Source organism: Eubalaena glacialis, chromosome 18, assembly GCF_028564815.1.
Source record: "Eubalaena glacialis isolate mEubGla1 chromosome 18, mEubGla1.1.hap2.+ XY, whole genome shotgun sequence".
Taxonomy (NCBI): domain Eukaryota; kingdom Metazoa; phylum Chordata; class Mammalia; order Artiodactyla; family Balaenidae; genus Eubalaena; species Eubalaena glacialis.
The window spans coordinates 64,504,103-64,525,498 of record NC_083733.1 but is presented as its reverse complement, the minus strand read 5'-3'; the positions used below and the strand labels follow the sequence as shown (position 1 = coordinate 64,525,498).

The window sequence follows — 21,396 nt, the reverse complement described above, 5'->3', positions numbered from 1 at the left end:
TGGTTGCCAGAGGCTGGAAGGGGGTGGGAGGGTGGAAATGGTGAAGGTGGTCAAAAGGTACAAATTTCCAGTTATAAGTAAGTCCAAAAATGATGATGATAATGATAATAACAACAACAATAACAGGGTTGTTAGCCATGAGGGAAATGCAGGTTAAGCTCAAGATCATATATGACCACAAACCTAATAGAATGAGTAATGTAAGATAGGACAATACCAAGTGCTGGTGAGGATGAAGAGCAATTGAATCTCTCATCTATTGCTAGTAGAGTGGCTAAAATAAAATATACTGAAAATACCAAATGCTGGAGAGGATGTGGAACAAGTGGATTTCATACACTGCTGGTGAGAATGTCGAATGGTATAGCCACTCTGGAAGGAGTTTGGTAGTTTCTTTTAAAGCTAAACACAACTTACCATATGTCCTAATAAACACACACCTGAATATTTATTATAGAGGAATGAAAATTTATGTTCACACAAAACCCTGGATGCCGATTTACAGCATCTTTCCCTATAACAGTTGAAACCAGGAAACAATACAAACTTCTTTGAAGAGTGAATGGATAAACAAACTAATACATCCAGTATGTATACTACTCACTAATAAAAATAAAACAGTACAACTCAAATAAGTCTTAAGAGCAATTTGCTGAAGGACAAAAAAAAAAAAAGCTTACATGTCCCCCATTAATAAGAAATTGTAAATTTGTATAAATACAACTTATTTATATAAAATCCAGTTATAAAAATTATTTTGATAACATTCATAAATGACAAAATTATATTGATGGAAAACAGACAAGTGGTTGCCAGAGGTAGGTTTGGATAGAGGATGTGAGCATAAAAAGGTAGCATGAGGGTGTCTGTGTTGATTAAACAGTTGTACATCCTGGGGATGACGGTTACAATGAAATCTATATCTGTAATAAAACACCTTAGAATTACAAAAAAAATGATTAAAAAATTCATGTAAAATCTAGTGAAATCTAAACTCCAAAGGTTAGGAGTTAACAGTATACTACCAATATCATTTTCCTGGGTTCGATAATAAAATATGGTTACATAAAATGTTTTTACTGGAAGAAGGTGCAGAAAGGATACTAGGGAATTCTCTGGACTACTTTTGCATTTTCTTATAAGTTAAAATGATTTCAAATTATAAATTTTATAAAAATAACTTTGAAGGTGGTTTTATAAAATATTTGGTCATATTTATAAACTTAGCTAAGCAAGTGCAAGTACGTGTTCATATTCAGTTTCCTTTTAAAGTTCAGTATGCTAAATTTACAATTATGTTTATAGCTGAAGAAAAGTAAGAGCTAATCACATATGAAGGTAAGCAAAGAACACTCTTGCATCGTATATAACAATAAAAATCAGTGATGAGAAAAGCAGACTTCTTTTTAAAACTATGGAATTACTGACAAGGCAACCAGAAAGGAGAATTCAGGTGCATTATCTGATATATGATGAGGTTAGAGTTGTAACAAAAAGCACTCAAACATTTATCATTTTCACAGGACTTCATTCCTTTTTAAGTCCTCTGATATTTAACTAAAGATGCTCTACCTTTAGCATGTTCATAAAGGTTTTAATTTCTATATGATTTCCTGACAAATGATGAGGCAGAATGTGTCACTGAAATCCTGCCACATACACTATCCTCTTAAAAGTTTTTCTCCAGTGTGAACTCTGACACTCATTGAGGTCTTCTTTCTGGGGGAAAGACATTCCCATGGTCATCACATTTCCTTTTTTTAAAAAAAATCATATTTCTATGAACAATGAGCTCACTGATGATCAATGAAGATCCCTGATAATAAAGTCTGTCTTCCCACTGAAGACTTTCCTAGTCTCTGCATTCACAGAATTTGTTGGAGAATATAGAGTATATACTTTTCAGACATATAATGAAGTCAGAAAGTTTTGCCCAAGGCATCTCCACAATGAATGTATCAGAGTTTTTCCAACATGTTTTCATTGACAGAAAATGTGAGGTAAGGATCACCAAAGGCACTACCACATTCAATATATTCACCAGGTTTATCTCCTGCGCAAATCCTTTCATCTCCTCAGGGCACACATCTGATAACAGGCAGTACCATGATTACGTTCTGCTCTGCTAGAAACACTGGTGTTTAAACAAAGTCTTAGCTGCCACAGAAGGCGTTTCCCCAGTCACTGCATTAATGGGGCTCTTGTTCAATCATAAGTAATGAGCTGTGCCTCCCTGTTAAAGGAATTTCCAACTTGACCAAATCTACTCATTTCTCTTATGTGCATTTTCTTATGTTTAACAAGGTTTGACAAGTGGGAGAAGGCTTTCTCACAATCACTGCATCCATATGGTCTTTCTCCTGTGTGAGTTCTTTGATGTACATTGAGTACTGACTTCGTGGTGAAGGCTTTTCCACATTCATTGCACTCATAGGGTTTCTCTCCTGTGTGAATTCTCTGATGGGTAATGAGACCATACTTGTGGGAATAGGATTTTCCACACTCAGTACATACGAAGGGCGTCTTTCCTGTATGACACCTCTCATGTTGTATGAGGCATATCTTCTGGCTGAAGGCTTTTCCACACTCATTGCATTCATAGGGTTTCTCTCCCGTGTGAGTTCGCTGATGTATAACAAGAGTGCGCTTTGTGGTGAAGCCTTTTCCGCATTCGTTACATAGGTAAGATTTCTCTCCCGTGTGAGTTCGCTGATGTATAATGAGAGTGCGTTTCACAGTGAAGCCTTTCCCACATTCACTGCATATGTAAGATTTCTCCCCTGTATGAGATCGCTGATGTACGATGAGATTACTCTTCACGGTGAAGCCTTTCCCACATTCACTGCACAAATATGGTTTCTCTCCAGTATGAGTTCGCTGGTGTACAACAAGATAGCGCTTCATAGTGAAGCCTTTCGCACACTCTCTGCATACATAGGGTTTCTCCCCTGTGTGAGTGCGCTGATGCACAATGAGATTGCTCTTCACGGTGAAGCCTTTCCCACATTCACTGCACACATAAGGTTTCTCTCCACTGTGAGTTCGCTGATGTGCAATCAGATAGCGCCTCACTGTGAAGCCTTTTCCACACTCACTGCATATGTAGGATTTCTCTCCTGTTTGGGTTTGCTGATGTACAGTGGGACTGCTCTTCACAGTAGAGACTTTTCTGCATTCACTAGTTAAATGGGGTTTGTCTTGTGTTTGAGTTTTCTGATGTTTAGTGAAAGTGATATTTCTGGAGAAGGATTTCTCACACAGATCACACCGATGGAGTTTGTCTCCTATATGAATGCTCTCATGAGAAATAAGCTGAGATTTCCTGATGCATGTTTTCTCACTTTCAACGCAGGCCTGGGATTTCTCTATTTTGTGAGTCCTCTGATGCTTAAGGACTTGGAACTTAGCAATGATGTGTTTTATACTTTCAGGAAATTCAATTCCAGAATACAACTGTTCACAATCACCATGTAGAAAGAATTTCTTATCTCCATTAAACTCCACAGGGTTCTTTATTTCATATCTTCTCTTCTGGTTAACTAAACTTAAGCTTGATTTCCAAGCTTTTCTACATAAGTCAAACGTATGATTTTGTATTAGGGCTAAACGTGTTTTGCTCAGATGAACACTCTTTCTAAATGCATTCTGTTCACTGCATTGTTGCGGGCTCTTTGGAAATCTTTGGTCTTGAGAGTGCTCTGGCAGATGACTGTCAACTTTCCCAATTCCTAGGAAAAAAAGGAAATGATAAATTATTTCACAAGAGTGGTATGAAATGAAAGTGCTTAAAAGATGATATAGTGGGGGGACTGGATCTTTATTGTCTACCATATGATCCCAGTACAAAATTATAAAGATGTAAGAGGAAATAAATATCAGATCCAAGAAGAGACAAGGAATATATTTAAAGCTAAATACCCACAAAGAAAGAGTGCTCATCTGGGGAGATGAATATGTGGAGCAGCTGTTGTGGGGGCCTCAGTCACCCTCACACCTGGGACTCCTTCTCTTAATGACTAGAATATGACCTCCCTGACCACTCCCCTTGCTGGTTCTCCCTCACTCACCTGGACGGGTTCTATTCTGGATTTCGTTTTCTGTTATGCATGGTTCTTTTCCATGTTCCAACTTGGAGAGTGTATCTGATTTGGTAGCTTGATACCCTGTTCGTGAGAAATGATAGAAGACTTAGATACAGGGACTGGGGTACAGTATGTCAAGATGGGAAAATATTGCATTTTAGAGACAAAATTTCTTGTATGCAAAGTAAAAGTTCTCCTTCAGCATACAGGAGATTATACCCTTTTGTTTGGGGCCAGAGAGGGGACTGAAAATCTAACTCTTTGGAAGACCACAGTGACTGCAAAGCTTTCATCAGGTGATGGAGAAAAGGCCAGTGACTGGGCACCTCTAAGTGACACAGGGAGCTGTCCTTACCCAGTGACACCAAATTGTTAAAGTTCTCCAACATCACATCCCGGTATAGGTCTTTCTGAGCAGGACCCAGGAGCTGCCACTCCTCCCAGTTGAACTCCACAGCCACATCCTCCAGTGTCAGCAATTCCTGTAATAACAGAGTCCAGTTTAATATGATGGGAATTCTTTTTATCAATATGGAAGAAGCATGAGAGAAGTTGTTCTAATTTTCACTGTATAGCCTGCATCTATATACTTTTCTCAAATACATTTCAGTAGAAGCAAAATCCTATCTTTCTATCTATATATTTTAGCACCTATTTCCATTTGCAATACTAAAAATATGCAAATGACACCAGGACAAATAAAGTATTCCTACATTACCATGAAACTTCACAGCCAATATGAGAATCAACCATGAACAGCCTCTACATCCAGAATTTACAACAGTGTTTTTAATAAATGTAAAAAAACCCAGAAACTATACAAGATACGTCCACAGCAAAAAAAAAAAAAAAAAAAAAAAAAGACCATTAAAGTTGATTAGGAAGATTTGAAAACAAAAACAAAGAGAAAATATAGTAATGGAGAAGCAGTATCCAAAGATCTAAAGGTGAAAATTTCAAGACTAATTAAACACTCTGAACTTCGGACTCAGGAATCCCAACAAATTCCAAGCACGAAGTCTATATATAGGCACATCAGACTAAAACTATAATACACAAAATATGAAGAGAAACTATAAAAGCATCCAGAGACAAAAGACAGATTACCTACAACAGAAACAATAGAACTCAGAAAAAAAATGGAATATTATCTTCAAAGTTCTGATTTTTGTGCCAGAAAGGTCAGACATGAAGGCCACTTGGTATTGAAACACATGACTCTCATCATGGAGTCCTGGACAGCATTATCTTCTCCCAGCCACAATGTGTGACAGTCCTCAGGAGTACTGCCAACCAAGGAAGCTCACCTGAACTTCAGTGTCCAGAGTTTTTATTGAAGCTTCATTATATATGCATGATTTATTGAATCACTGACCACATGGCTGAACACAGGTCCTTCCCCCTTCCTGGAGGCTAGACTGGTTACATATGGCTGAAAGCCACAAGCCTCTAATCACATGGTTGGTCTTTTTGGCATGGACAGCCCTCATCTTGAGTTATCTCATGAGCACAAATCATCTAGGGCCCACATGAGTCACCTCATAGCATAAACTATAAAGTGTGGTCCCAGTGGTCCAAGATGAAAAACAAAGACAATCTTATCACATGGGTAATTCCAAGGGTTTAGAGGTTACCTCCCAGGAATCAGAGACAAAAGTCAGCCAAATTCCTTATTACATACTAGGTATTTATGCCCCTGTGAGGTACCCTTCCCTTGAGCATGGGCTGAATTGTTTCTAAAAAAAAAAAAGAATAGAGAAAAGGTGATGAGATACCCCTTTTAAATTAGGCTATATATGATTTCCAGCTTGCTAACAGAATCTGTCCTTTGATGACTTTGATGAAACAAGATGGCATGTTAGGGGGGCCCACATGACAAGGAACTCAGTGGTCTTACATGAGCAGACAGGTAGAAACTGAGGATCTCATTTGAGTTCTGGAAATGAATTCTGCAAACAACCATGTAAGTGAGCTTAGAAGTGCATCCTTCCCCACTTGAGCCTTCAGATCAGACCCCACCCTAGGGCTTACACCTTGATTGCAGCCACACGATAGACATTGAAACAAAGTACTCAGCAATTATATGATACAAAAATAAACATTTGGTCTTTGTCCCTGGTTCCTGGTACCCTACCTCCTAAAACACTTAGAATCTCCACACCGATAAGTGTTTTTTGAATGCTAATAACATGACAGGTAGGGGGAGGGCACCCAGACAGCTTTGGGATGGGGGCTGGTTGCTAGAGGAACAAACCATGTGATGAAACCTCCAGAGAGGGGAGAGAGGCTGGAGACTCAGTTCAATCACCAATGGCCAATGATTTAATCAATCATGCCTAAGTAATGAAACCTTCAAAAAAACCCCAAAACTACAGGTTTGGCAAGTTTCCAAGTTGGTGAACAGAGTGAGGTACTGGAAGGGTGACACACCCCCATACTTTGCTCTATGCGTCTCTTCCATTTGACTGTTCCTGAGTCGTATCATGTAAATGTAAGTAAATAAATCTGTAAATTAAGAAAAGTGCTTTCCTGAGTTCTGTGAGTTTTTGAGCAAATTATCAAACCTGAGGAAGGGATTGTGGAAACTGTAGCCACTCCGAAGCAGTACAGATACAACTTCACAAAAAGCCATTAACAAGAATGTTTAATGTCACATGGTTTGTAATAACAAGAATATCTAAATATTCATCAATACGTGAATTATTGAATTATCACACATATATCATTTGGTGTTCATTGCATCACGTAAAAAAGAAGAAAGCTGGCCTGTAGACACCAAAATGTAAAGAATTCCAGTACACTGAAAACAGGCTGGAGGATGTCATGAAAATGACAATGGCGGCTCACCCTGCAGAGGTGGTTCGTATATGAGTGTAATTCATGGTCAAGGAGTATTGATCTGTTATCTGTGAAGCTTGAATTATTTCACACTGAATCTATTTCTTAAACTGAGAGTGAATCTCCACCACTGTTCCCCAAAACATAGGTTTGATTATGTTACTTCATCATTTCAAAGGTCAAATATTTGATTCCTATCAAACTCCAATGGTTTTTTGTTCCAGTTTTATTGAGAAATAATTGACATATATCACTGTATAAGTTTTAGATGTATAGCATAATGGTATGATTTACATATATTGCAAAATGACTACCACAATAGGTTCAGCTAACATCCATCTTCTCTCATGTAGATACAACAAAAAGAAAAGAAAAAAAGGAAAAAGATTTTCTCCCTGTGATGAGAACTCTTAGGATTTACTCTTAACAACTTTCCTATATATCATATAGCAGTGTTAGCTATAGTCATATGTTGTACATTACATCCCTAGTACTTATTTACCTTGTAACCGGCTTTTTTGAGTATGACTATAAACTCATGGAATTTTATATAGCTATATAGGTAATGTTCTTCAGTCAGTTGCACTCATCTTTCTTTTAGATGCTCAACTGGTACCAGGCCAGTGGTACTCTGGCTAGTGGGGAGCCCCTAAGAGTTATCGATGTTGTTAGGAGTATCATTCCATTCACCTAAGTGACATAAACCATTGAATCCCTCAAGGAGCTGGTCTGCTTTTTCCTCATAGTCAACACATACCACGGAGCTTTTCGTGTTTCTCTGGTTGTGACGTCTGCCACAGATAATGCAAAGTGACAGCTGATGTAACCCACAGGGTCCACCACAGTCACACATTATCTTCCAATATTAGTCACTTGATGTGGCCCCTGTGAACGATATATTCCTGATCCCACTTTGTCCTGATTTTGAATTCAGAGTCTAAGTTAATTTCTCCCCAGAACCCCATTATCCCCAATTTATACTTCTTTTAGTTGAACTGATTTTTTTTCAGGTCACCACAAATCCATTAGACAACAAAAGAAAGATCTAACAAACCAAAAATCACCTGGACCTTGATCATCTTCTTCTACGCTCAGGAAATAGTGAGTAACATGGATTCTGTCTTTTGTTTCTTCTGCATCTGCCATGTAATTCTTAGAGACAGAAATCTTGGTGTCCAGTTAAAGATGTCCTCAGAAATGATGATATCCAACTCCAAGAATCTCCTCTTTCTCCCCTCACTCCTTCACTTGATCACTCTTTCTCCTGGGGAGCCAGGACCTGTGGGCTGAAGAGCAAATTGACTTTGAGTGTACATTCCCTCTGGGCCCAGATGCTGTCACTTATCCTTAAATAAGGGATCCCAATATTTCCAACTGTTCCTTTATTTGGTGCCCCAGAGGCTTTCATACTCTGGGGCAATAAAACAAGGTTCTGAATGTGTGAAAGGTATGTCATTCTTTTGTGAAGAGGAAATGGCACGACTATTAAAGGGAAGGAGGGAAAGCAGAATCAGCAGAACATGATGCCTCGGGTGAGAGCTCAAGCAGATCAAGTTTCCAGAAGAGGCCACATGGAAGTTTCCAAGGAGCTGGACATTGTGCCTTTAAAAAGTATGTGTGCCCAGGTACCACTTCAAAAGTATATGCTCAGTAGGTACACACACCGCAGTTTTTTTTAAAAAGTATTTTCTTTATAAAGTTTTTTTTTACGTGGACCATTTTCTTTAAAGTCTTTATTGAATTTTTTACAATATTGTTTCTTCTTTTTTTTCTAAATAAGTTTATTTATTTATTTATTTTTGGTTGCGTTGGGTCTTTGTTGCTGCGCACGGGCTTTCTCTAGTTGCGGTGAGTGGGGGCTACTCTTCGTTGCAGTGTGTGGGCTTCTCATTGCGGTGGCTTCTCTTGTTGCGGAGCATGGGCTCTGGGCGTGTGGGCTCAGTAGTTGTGGCTCGCGGGCTCTAGAGCACAGGCTCACTGGTTGTGGCACACAGGCTTAGTTGCTCCACGGCATGTAGGATCTTCCTGGACCAGGGATCGAACCCGTGTCCCCTGCATTGGCAGGCAGATTCTTAACCACTGCACCACCAGGGAAGTCGCTGCTTCTGTTTTTATGTTTTGGTTTTTTGGCCACGAGGCATGTGGGATCCTAGTTCCCCAACCAGGGATCAAACCCGCACCCCCCTCATTGGACGGCGAAGTCCCAACCACTGGGCCACCAGGGAAGTCCCCACACCTCACTTTGAAGACCACCGTACTAAGCAAATCATTAAGATTGTCTTATTTCTCTTTGTATACTAAAGGATTAATCTTGCCCAACAGAGGTTTGGCTTTGCCCTCAGTTCCTGAGAGGGAACCTATAAGCCCTTGGAATGCCCCACCTGATAAGAATGGCTTTGCTTACCTGGGAGGCTTGGGCCATATAAGATAGTCTACGCTAATGATGTAATTTATGGTGAGGGGCCTTGGACCACATGGTATCAGCTTGACCTCTAGAGGGGCTGGAGACTAAGTTCAGCCAATCATGTCTATGTTCACTGGGCCCCAGTAAAAACGCTGGACACTAAGAGTTAGGTGAGCTCTCCCTGGTTGGCAATAATGATAAAACAAAAACAAAAACAAAACCAGCAAGGATACAGCAGACTTGAACAATATAATCAATCAACTTAAGTGACATTTATTTAACACTACACTCAACAGCAACAAAATATATATTTTTTCAAAAGTACATGGAACATTCTCCAGGAAAGACCATATACTAGGGTATAAAACTGTCAATAAGTTCAAAGCAAAGGTAGGTTACAAGGTATACGACATGGGGAATATAGTCAATATTTTGTAATAACTGTAAATGGAGTGTAACCTTTAAAAATTGTATAAAATGTTGTGTGTGTATATATATATATGGCTTAGATGAAATGGACAAATGCCTAGAAAGAAACAAAACTGCAATAAGATATTTTTAAAAATTTGAATACCTATGTAACAAGTAAAGAAATTGAATTAGTAATTAAAAATCATCACACACAGGGGCTTCCCTGGTGGCGCAGTGGTTGAGCGTCTGGACGCTCCTGCGCGTCTGGAGCCTGTGCTCTGCAACAAGAAAGGCCGCGATAGTGAGAGGCCCGCGCACTGCGATGAAGAGTGGCCCCCACTTGCCGCAACTAGAGAAAGCCCACGCACAGAAACGAAGACCCAACACAGCCATAAATAAATAAATAAATAAATAAATAAATAAATAAATAAACAAAGGAGTTCCTTTAAAAAAAAAAAAAATCATCACAAAAAAAAAAAGCCTACTCTCAACTGGCTTCACTGTATAAAGCCAGGATTACTAAGATACCAAAGCAAGACAAAGACATCACAGAAAAAAAAAAACTATAGACCAATCTCCTTCATGAACATAGGTGAAAAATTGTTAACAATGTATTAGCAAAACACATGCAGCATAATACAAAAAGGATTATAGATAACAACTAAGGGGGATTTATCCCAGGAATGCCAGGTTGGTTTATCATGGGAAAATAAAGTAATGTACTACTCCAAATTAATACAATAAAGGACAAAACCCACATGTTTTTCTCAAAGGATACAGAAAAGGTATGTGACCATATTTAATACCCACTCATGATTAAAACTTTCAAAAAACTAGAAACAGAAAGGAAGTTACTCAAACTAATAAAGGGCAGCTATGAAAAACCAAAACCAACATCATACTTAATAGTAAAATTCTGAATGTTTTTCTCCTAGAATTGAGAACAATGCAAGGATAGCTGCCTTAACCCGTTTTAACCATTACTATACTAAAGGTTCCAGCCAGTTCAATAGGTAATAAACAAATAAATACATTTTAAAAACGTAAAGGTATCTGTATTGGAAATACAGAGTACAACTGTTCTTATTCATAGACAATATGATTTTGTATATAGAAAATCCTAAGAAATACATGCAAAAAAATGTATTAGAACTAGTAAATAAGTTTAGCAAGGTTACAGGATACAGTAACAATATATTAAAGTAAATTGCATATCTCTATACTAGCAATGATCCAGCCAATAAGGAAATTAAGGAAGCTATTCCACACACAATAGCATCAAAAAGAAAAAAAATACTTAAGAATAAATTAAAACTAATGCAAGACTTGTATATTGAAAACTGTAAAACACTTCTGAGACAAATTTAAAGAGATATAAATAAATAGAGAGACACTCCAAGCCTGTAGATTGGAAGATTCAGTATGGTGATGGCAATTCTCCCCAGATTCAATGAAATCACTATCAAAGGTACAAAGGAATTTTATAAATATGGAGAAGCTGATACTAAAATTTGCATTAAAAGATAAAGAATCTAGATTAGCTAGACCAATTGTAAAATAGAATTATAAAGTTGGTGAGTGCTTATACTAATCTATTTCAAAATTTATTTTAGAGCTTCCCTGGTGGCGCAGTGGTTGAGAATCTGCCTGCCAATGCAGGGGACACGGGTTCGTGCCCTGGTCTAGGAAAATCCCACATGCCACGGAGCAACTGGGCCCATGAGCCGCAATTACTGAGCCTGCGCGTCTGGAGCCTGTGCTCCGCAACAAGAGAGGCCGCGATAGTGAGAGGCCGGCGCACTGCGATGAAGAGTGGCCCCCGCTTGCCACAACTAGAGAAAGCCCTCGCACAGAAACGAAGGCCCAACACAGCCATAAATAAATAAAAATAAATTGAAAAAAAATTATTTTAAACCCATAGTAATAAAATAGGTACTCTATTGACATAATGATAGATACATAAGTCAGTGCAACAGAATTGAGAATTGAGAAATAAATGCAAGTATGGTCAGCTGATTTTCAACAAAGGTGCAAGACAAAGCAATGAGGGAAAAGATGGTCTTTCCAACAAATATACTGGAACAACTGAATATCCATTTCCAATTAAATTAAAATGGATAATAAATTTAAACGTAATAGCTAAAAATATAAACTACCTCAAGAAATTGAGAAGACAAACCACAGGCTGGGAGAAAATATTTGCAAAAGACATATCTGATAAAGGACTGTTATCCAAAATATACAAAGAACTCTTAAAAACTCAACAATAAGAAAACACAACCCAGTTGAAAAATGGGCAAAAGACCTGAACTGACACCTTACCAAAGAAGATATACAGATAGCAAATAAGCAAATGAAAACATGTGTAATTAGGAAATTACATCATATGTAATTAGGAAATAACAAATTAAAAAAACAATGAGATACCATCACCCACCTATTAGAATAACCAAAATTCAAAACAATGACTACACCAAATGCTGAAGAGGATATGAAGCAACAGGAACTCTAATTTATTGCTGATGGTACAGCTACTCTGGAAGACAATTTGGCAGTTTCTTACAAAACTATATATACTCTTGGGACTTCCCTGGTGGCGCAGCGGTTAAGAATCCACCTGCCAATGCAGGGGACATGGGTTCGAGCCCTGGTCCGGGAAGATCCCACATGCCGTGGAGCAACTAAGCCTGTGTGCCACAACTACTGAGCCCGCGTGCCACAACTACTGAAGCCCACGCGCCTAGAGCCCGTGCTCCGCAACAAGAGAAGCCACCGCAATAAAAAGCCCGCGGACCGCAGTGAAGAGTGGCCCCCACTCGCCGCAACTATAGAAAGCCCGCGAGTAGCAATGAAGACCCAACACAGCCATAAATTAATTAATTAATTATTAAAAAAAAAAAGAAAAAGACAGACGATACAAAATGTGGAGCCAACCAACAGCCATCCATCTGCTTCTCCTAGATATAAATAGTACAACCACTTTGGGGAACAGTTTAGCAGTTTCTTTAAAAGTTAAACATACACCTACCACATGATTTAGCCATTCAACTACTGGTGATTTATGCAGGAGAAAGAAGACACATGTAACTATAGACTTGAACATGAGTGTTCACAGAAGCTTTATTCGTAAGCGCTAAAAACTGGAAACACAACTACCCACCAACAGGTGAATTAGAGACTTCCCTGGTGGTCCAGTGGTTGAGATTCTGCACTCCCATTGCAGGGGGCCTGGGTTTGATCCCTGGTTGGGGAACTAGATCCCACATGCCACAACTAAATACCCCGTATGCTGCAACGAAGATCCCACATACGGCAACAAAGATCCCGCGTGCCACAACTAAGACCCGGCGCAGCCAAATAAATAAATAAATAATTTTTTTAAAAAGGTGAATTAATAAACTCTATAGAATGAACTAATGTTCCTACAATGGAATACAAAGCAATAAAAAGAAACTATGAATACACACAAGGATGAATCTCAAAATATTAATGTTGAGTGAAACAAGTCAGAATAAAAATGAGTGTACACTGTATGATTCCATTCACATAAAACTTTTAAGAACTATAAACTAACCTATAGTAATGAAAAATAGATTTGTGGTTGCCTGGGGAGGTGTGGGGAATATAAGAGGGATGGATTAAAAAGGGACACAAAGAAACTTCTTAGGTGATGGGTATGTTCACTATCTTCATTGTGGTGATAGTTTCATGAGTATGTATGTCAAACTTACTAATCTGTACGATTTAAATATGCGCAGCTTATTGTCTGTCAATTTTGCCTCAATAAATCACTTGGGGGGAGAAAAGGAAAACTTACTGATACTTATAATATAGATAGACCTCAAATATATTATGTTAAATGAAAAAAAGACAGCCCCAGAAGACTACATATTTTATTATTCTGTTTCTATGAAATGTCCAGAAATTGCAAATCAATAGAGGCAGGAAGATGATCAGTGGTTGTGTGTGGCTCTGGGTAGGGGTGGAAACTGAGTGCACAGAGGATCAAGACAACTTTCTGGGGTGATGGAAATGTTTTAAAGTTGGATTGTGCTGATGGTTGTACAACCCTAGAAACTCAGTTAAAATTACTGAAATGTATGCTTATACTTGGTGAATTTTATAATAAATAAAACTACAACAAAAAAGACTTCCTTTTCAGGACCTCCCTGGTGGCGCAGTGGTTGGGGGTCCGCCTGCCAATGCAGGAGACACGGGTTCGAGCCCTGGTCTGGGAAGATACCACATGTCGAGGAGCAACTAAGCCCGCGAGCCACAACTACTGAGCCTGCGTGCCACAACTACTGAAGCCCACGTGCCTAGAGCCCGTGCTCTGCAACATGAGAAGCCACCGCAATGAGAAGCCGGCGCACGGCAACAAAGAGTGGCCCCCACTCGCCGCAACTAGAGAAAGCCCACGCTCAGCAACGAAGACCCAACACAGACAAAAATAAATAAATAAATAAAAGACTTCCTTTTCTACAGTACAAAAAAACAAAACAAAAAAACCCACCAACTGAAATTGCAAAAAAAGGTCAAGGAAAAGAGTTTACCAAGAAATAAAGGTAGCCAGAAATCTCTGGGACAAAACAAAAAAGGTACCATAAATTTTTAAGTGGAGTGGTAGAATCAGAAAGTAATCAGAAAGTCAAAATGGGTTACTGAAATTATAATTGAATACTTTAAAATATTGTATGTCAATACTACTTACATTAATGAATACATTTGATTCCAGACACCATGCCACTGGTTCACCAACCTGTGTTGATACTATTGAAACTATTTTTATTTTTTTTAAATTTATTTATTTATTTATTTTTGGCTGTATTGGGTTTTCGTTGCAGCGCGGACTTTCTAGTTGCAGCAAGAGGGGTGTGGTGCGAGGGCTTCTCATTGCAATGGGTTCTCTTGTTGCAGAGCACGGTCTCTAGGCACCCGGGCTTCAGTAGTTGTGGCACACGGGCTCAGTAGTTGCAGCTCTCTGGCTCTAGAGCACAGGCTCAGTAGTTGTGGCGCAGGGGGTTAGTTGCTCTGCGGCATGTGGGATCTTCCCGGACCAGGGCTTGAACCCATGTTCCCTGCGTTGGCAGGCGGATTCTTAACCACTGCGCCACCAGGGAAGTCCCTGAAACTATTTTTTAAAAGTATAAATATATCAAATGCAAATATGTTGAGATCGGAGAAATTAAGTGATACAATCAACTGTCCTTATGTTTATACAGATTATCCCAAATGTAAAAAAAAACCTAGCGTTAAGAAAAAAGTTCTCACTGTGGAACAGAATATAGGGTAAAGGAAATGCTTTTACTTGAGTAAGAACGACCCTAAACGGAAATATCCAAAAGAAGTATAGTAAACTTGGAGACAAGAAGAACGAAAACTATATTAAATTTCATTAAAAATAGTAAACTTAGCACTAGATCACTCCGAACCACACTGAATTTTGTGAGGACAGCGAGAAGAGTGGTGATGTGAGGAGACAAAGTTGTTAGTAAGGTCCGTGAGGACAGACTAGAAGGAGTGAACTGTACTTGGATGAACTGGGGAAATGCAGCCTTCAAGTCTGTTTCTGGCGTTCAAGGTTTGACCCTGAACCTCCTCAAATACTGAGAGTCCCCACCAGGCGTCTCTATGACTGAGTTCTATTTTAACTGCCAGTCTAAACTCCAAGCATGCCCAAGAAACCAACAGGGACATCTCCCTAGCCCGGGCCTCTCTAACACTGAGTCCCAGGTTAAATCGCGAACCCGGACGAGACACCGCGTTCACCGATACAAACTTTCCACTACAGCTCTCAACCCCTGGGTCCCACAGGCAGAGTTTTCCAAGTGGACTCCAAACTCTGACAGAGTCGGACTTTCGGTCGATGATTTCTTCAGACTCTTAATCACTGACTGCCAAAGGCCCCATCACTAACGTCCAGACGTCTCTGGGAATGATTCTAAATAAAATCCCAATTAAGGTCCTTCACACGCGCTCACGTTTCACAGACCCAACAGGCCGTGAATCCAAGCCCACAACCCGACTCACCTGATCCCAAACCCCTCCAGACACCACTGGCAGCGACAAAAGGCTGAGCCCACCTGCTATTCGGATGCCCTCCTGAACCGGCTGGGACCAGGGCATCTGGCAAGGACCTTGGAGCGCTGCCGGATTTCCGAATTCCGACCGCGCGCTCTGCTCTATGACGTAACATGGCCCCGCCCACCTCGGCGTTTCCGACGGGCGGGGGCCGTAACGGCTGTAGGAAGACATCGAAATCATTCCTGGCCCTCTCAATGCTTTTATCAATACCTGCCGGTTGCGAGGGATGGTCAACAATGCTGTGCTAACTGCGTTAGATTTCAGAGACCTATGCCCAGCCAAGGCCAACATGGCGCGTTCAGCCGGCTGAGGAACAAAGAAAGATGGCGGCGCCCTTCGTGCACTTTAGAGCTGCTTCGTTACGCTGGAGCGCCATGGGCGCGGCCATCTTAGAAGAAGGCAGGTGTCCCTATGGCAGAAAAGGGCTTAGACCCCCGGCTGCTTGGGAAGATTAAAAAAGGTAGAAGCCGAGACATCGCTGGAGAGGCGGGGGCCACGGAATTGACAAAAGCAGTGGTCACTTAATAGCTTAGGTTTGTGGAGAGAGCGGTTGTGTGTGGAGTGGGTAAGGCCTTTGTAGTTTAGAAGGAATTAAGACAGCCTTTGTACAGGCGTAGCCAATAAGGCAGAGTTCGATAAAAATGCTAATACCTGCGTGGGATCGTTACATAGCAACCTCTAGTGGGTAAGGGGATGAAGTGAAGGTGCCAATGAGTGAACTACATGTTTCCTTCCAAAAATAAATGGTGACAGTGGGACACTTGAGAATATAAAATTATGAGATAATGCAATTATCATACTTGGCATAGTTCACAAATTAAAAATAGAGCACACTTTAAAATGTTCTTTTTATGCAGCTGTGGGAGGTTTAATTGTAGAGGATTTAAGTTAAAGAGGATTTTTAGAAGGCAACCTGGATCCAGTTTAAATTTTTCATTCTCTTTGACCCAGCAGTTATATTCCAACAATTTATTTGGTGAAAGTTTTCTTAATATTAACCAAGAGGCTTTTGTAATAAAAAAGAAAAAAGAATAACTTAAATGTACAATGATAGATGAATACTTTGGTAAATTATGGAACATCCACTCAACATAACAGTATATAACAATGAAAGATTGTCAGTATAAATAAGGAAAGGTAAATATTCTTCAGAGGATAAAACGCATCTGCAGGATAGTACATATATTATGATCCTTTTATGGGAACAAACCATAAGTGTTTGTCTTTTCGAAAATTGCGATTAGTTAAATAAAATATTTAGCTTGGATTACTTTAGGGTTTTTGCTTATGGGTAGAGCATATCAGAAGTTTTCACATTCCCAATTTTTGCAATTCTCCACTGTTAATATATCTTTGTATAATAATTATGTATTACTTTAGTATTATAAAAATGTCGATTTTAGAAACGTTTTAGAAGAATACTGAATGATGTAGATGTTCATAATATAGTAAATATAAAGAGACTAGTCTCATTTTTCTTTTGTAAAAATATACTTACATGCATTTGAAATTTGGAGAATGTATTGTTAACAGTGTTTGGCTCTTAGGTACAATATGGGTGATTTAAATTTTCTTTATTGTTTATATATGTTTTCTAATTTCTATACATTAAGAATTTATTGTTTTCATAATTTCTTAATAATATTACATTCCCTTCAGGGATTAAATTTTAAGCCTCATTCACCTGAGATGTCAAGCTCTGAAAGTAGAGTTACACATGTGGTCCAGAGAACTCAGGGCAGCCTGGGCAGCCCATTCTGGGATCCTGACTGATCAGTTTCAGGACTGAGCTGCTCTGACCTTGCCATGGCAGCATGTGTAGGTTCACAGAAGGACAAGATACTAGCATCTGAGGGCCTGGTTGCTGGGGCCCTCATGTCTAATTCTTTGCTGTAGAATATCTGCCCAGAATCCATCCTGTGACAGTGTGGGGTGGGGGTGGGAGCACTAATCCAGGAATTAGGGCAGAGATGTTCAAATTTAAATATAGATCAAGTAAATAAATAAATATAGATCAGAAAGCTCATTTTATAAACCCAGAGCCCTGGGTCCCAGTCCCACAGGTTCTGGCTTAGGTCGTGGTGTGACTCAAGAACGTGCATCCTTTACAAGCTTCTCAGAGAATCCTGAGGCAGGAAGCCCAGAGAAAACACTTGGAAACAGATCTGGAGTGTTCTTGGCTCACAAATATTATGCTGGCTGGCTCCCCTCAGTACACTTAGGTATTGTTTCAAATTACATTTGTGCAGAATAGCCTTCTTTGGAAACCTTTCTAAAATAGCTCCTCCATTACAGCCTGTATACTAGGCTTAATATTTCTCCACAGCATTTAACAGAACTGAAATTCTGATGTGTGTTTATTTTACTCAGTCGCCTTCACTAGACTGTATGTTCCATGAAGGCCATGGCTTTGCCTGTTTTGTTCACTGATGTGTCTCCAGTGACAAAAACAGTGCCTGGCACAGTCTAGATGCTCAAAAAATATTTTTAAAGGAATGAATTACTCAACATAGAATTGGGGATTGAATACTGCCACAGTACTGTCTGGCAGATGTCCTTTTTCTCCCCCCTCCCCAAAAGCAGGACTCACCATTTGTAAACTGGACTAAATATCCTTATTATATCAAAGAAATAACTCTGGATAGAGACAAGAGAAGAAGAGCCCTACTGCTAGGAAAACTAAGAATTTGTTGCCAGTAGACCTTCTCAAAAAGAATTGATAAAGGAGACTCTTGACAAAAAAGAAATAACAGAAGGAAACATATGAAACATATGTGACATCAGGAATGAAGAAAAAGGAATGGAAAGGGTGAATATATCATCAAATATAATAGGCTATTCTCCTTCTGAGTTTTAAAAATTATGTTGGATGGTTGAAAGCAAACATGACAAGTTTACCTGATATGGTTCTCAATTTGTATATAAGTGTTGAATATCATTTGCTGTTAGGGAATTGTAAAGTAAGGCCATCATTATATACTACCACACCCCTGATAGGATGGCTGGAATCAAATATGACAGTGCCAAGTGCTAGAAAAGACATGAAACAGCCGGAGCATTCATACACTGCTGGTGGGAATGTAAATTAGTACAGCCACTCTGGAAAAGTTGGCAGTTTCTTACAAAGTTAAACACAAGTGTAACATATACATATGACTCCTGGGTATTTATCCCAAAGAAACAAATTCTTATGTTCACATAAAATTGGGTACACAGATGTTCATAGATTTTTATTCAAAAGAGTGAAACACCGGAAACAACCCAGACATCCGTCAACAGCGAACAGATAAACAAACCCATGGTACATCCATACAAAAGATTACTAGTCAGTAACAAAAAGTAAAACTATTTATACACCCAACAAATTGGATGGATCTTAAGGGCAATTTGCTGAGGGAAATAAAGCCTATCTCAAAGGATACACACTGTATGATTCCATTTTAATAGCATTCTTAAAATAACAAAGTTGGAGTGATGGAGTGTGATCAGTGGTCACCATGGGTCAGGGTTGGGGGAGAGTGTAGCAGGAGGATGTTGTGTTGGCACAATACTGCATCCCGATTGTGGTGGGGTTTACAGAAATCTATATATGAGATAAAATTTCTTAGAACTCTATATATCAAAAAACAAAACAAAACTCATACAAATTAATGCATGCAAAAACTATTGAAATCCAAATAAGGTCTACAGTTTACTTAACAGTATTATACCAATGTTATTTTATTGGTTTTGATGATGTATTATGGTTATGTAAGATAATATCACTGAAGAAGCTGAGTAAGAGTATTCGGGAACTTTGTATATTTTGTAATTTCTTGTAAGTCTATAACTATTTCAAAACAAATTTTAAAAAATTATTTATTTAATTTATTTATTTTTGGCTGCATTGGGTCTTTGTTGCTGCGCGCGGGCTTTCTCTAGTTGCAGCGAGCGGGGGCTACTCTTCGTTGAGGTGTGTAGGCAGTGGCTCCTCTTATTGCAGAGCACAGGCTCTAGGCGGGTGGGCTTCAGTAGTTGTGGCACACGGGTTCAGCAGTTATGGCTCGTGGGCTCTAGAGCACAGGCTCTGTACTTGTGGCACCCGGGCTTAGTTGCTCCGCGGCATGTGGGATCTTCCCAGACCAGGGCTCGAACCCGTGTCCCCTGCATTGGCAGGCAGATTCTTAACCACTGTGCCACCAGGGAAGCCCTCAAAACAAATTTTAGAAATATCATTTTTAAGGTGTTTTTGTAAACTACTTAATGCTACTTATAAACTTGGATAAATACATCCAAACATGTTGAATTACATATATGAATATATTCCTTTTCCTTTTGAAATACATAGACTGAAAGAGATGAATTTAGAGTCTAAGAAATGCAAGAGTGAATCATATAATGATATGAAGTGGGCACAGAACACTCCCGCATTGTGTATAACATTAAAATTTAACCAGTGTTTAGAAGAGCCCACTTTAAAATTATGGAATCATTGATAATATGGTTCAAGGTATTGTGTCCCAAAATGGACATCAGGTGTACAATAAGTTTAGATTTCTGAGAGAAAACTCAAGTATACGTCATTTTCATGAGGCTTCTTTCCTTCAGTATTCTCTGATATTTTGCTAAAGTTACTCCACATTTAGTTGGTTCATAAACCATTCTATTTCTGTATGAATTCATGAGAAGCGATGAGGCAGAATGTATCACCGAAATCCTGCCATATTCATTGTCATCTGAAAATTTTTCTCCAGCATGCATATCAGGCAACTATTGAGGTTTTATTTCTACAATCATCATATTGCTACTATGAATGAGCTCACTGGTGATCTATTATGAGCACTGATGAGATAGGGTTTTTATTCCCACAGAAGGCTTTCCTAGTCTCTCCATTCATAAGATTTATCTTAGTATATACTTTTCAGACATATGATTACCTAGAAATGTTTCCTGAAGCCTTTTCTGCATTGTATGTATCAGAGCTTTTTCCTACATGTTAATTTAGACATATAGTGTGAGGTAACTTATCACTGAAGGCACTAGCACATTCTCTGCATTCATTAAATTTCACTCCTATGCAAATTCCATAGTTTCCCAAGGGTGAAATCTAGCAACAGGCTAATCTACACTGACGATAGTCAAGTAGAGCACACTGATGTTTAATGAGTTCACTGAACTATCATGGTTTGTACCCTGAACAAGTTCACTTGTATATAATGAGTTCAGAGTCATTGCAAAGGATTATGTACCTTGACCTATATGTTTCTCGTGTGTATTAACAAGGCTTGACAGATGAGAGAAAGGTTACCCCCAATTGCTGAATCCACAGAGTCTCTCTCTTTTATGAGTTTTCTGATGTACAACGGGTGCTGAATTTGTGTTGAAGGCTTTCTCACATTAATTGCATACATACAGTTTGTCTCCTGTGTAAATTTTCTGGTGGGTAATGAGATCAATACCAATTATGAATAGGATTTTCCACAGTCAGTACATATAAAGGTAGTTTATCCTGTGTGAAACCCTCTGATGTTGGACAAGGCATATTTTCTTCCTGTAGGTGTGACCATATTCATTGCTTTGTTAAGGTTTGTTTCCATT

General features: G+C 39.1%; 1 protein-coding gene across 3 annotated transcripts; it reads right to left on the bottom strand.

Annotated features, from left to right (window-relative positions):
* Positions 1 to 1,478: 1,478 nt before the first annotated feature.
* ZNF614 (zinc finger protein 614) lies at positions 1,479 to 15,905 on the bottom strand. Of its 3 annotated transcripts, XM_061173802.1 has the most exons (5): positions 15,766 to 15,854; positions 7,985 to 8,206; positions 4,438 to 4,564; positions 4,068 to 4,163; positions 1,479 to 3,728 (listed from the first exon to the last, which is right to left on the bottom strand). In XM_061173802.1, the coding sequence occupies exons 2-5, from the start codon at positions 7,997 to 7,999 to the stop codon at positions 2,206 to 2,208; spliced, it is 1,761 nt and encodes a 586-aa protein (XP_061029785.1). In that variant the 5' UTR covers positions 8,000 to 8,206; positions 15,766 to 15,854; the 3' UTR covers positions 1,479 to 2,205. The 3 variants fall into 3 exon arrangements, with proteins under 3 accessions (XP_061029785.1, XP_061029786.1, XP_061029784.1); XM_061173803.1 differs by lacking the exon at positions 7,985 to 8,206 and having other exon boundaries at positions 15,819 to 15,905; XM_061173801.1 differs by lacking the exon at positions 7,985 to 8,206 and having other exon boundaries at positions 15,766 to 15,873.
* Positions 15,906 to 21,396: the final 5,491 nt, after the last annotated feature.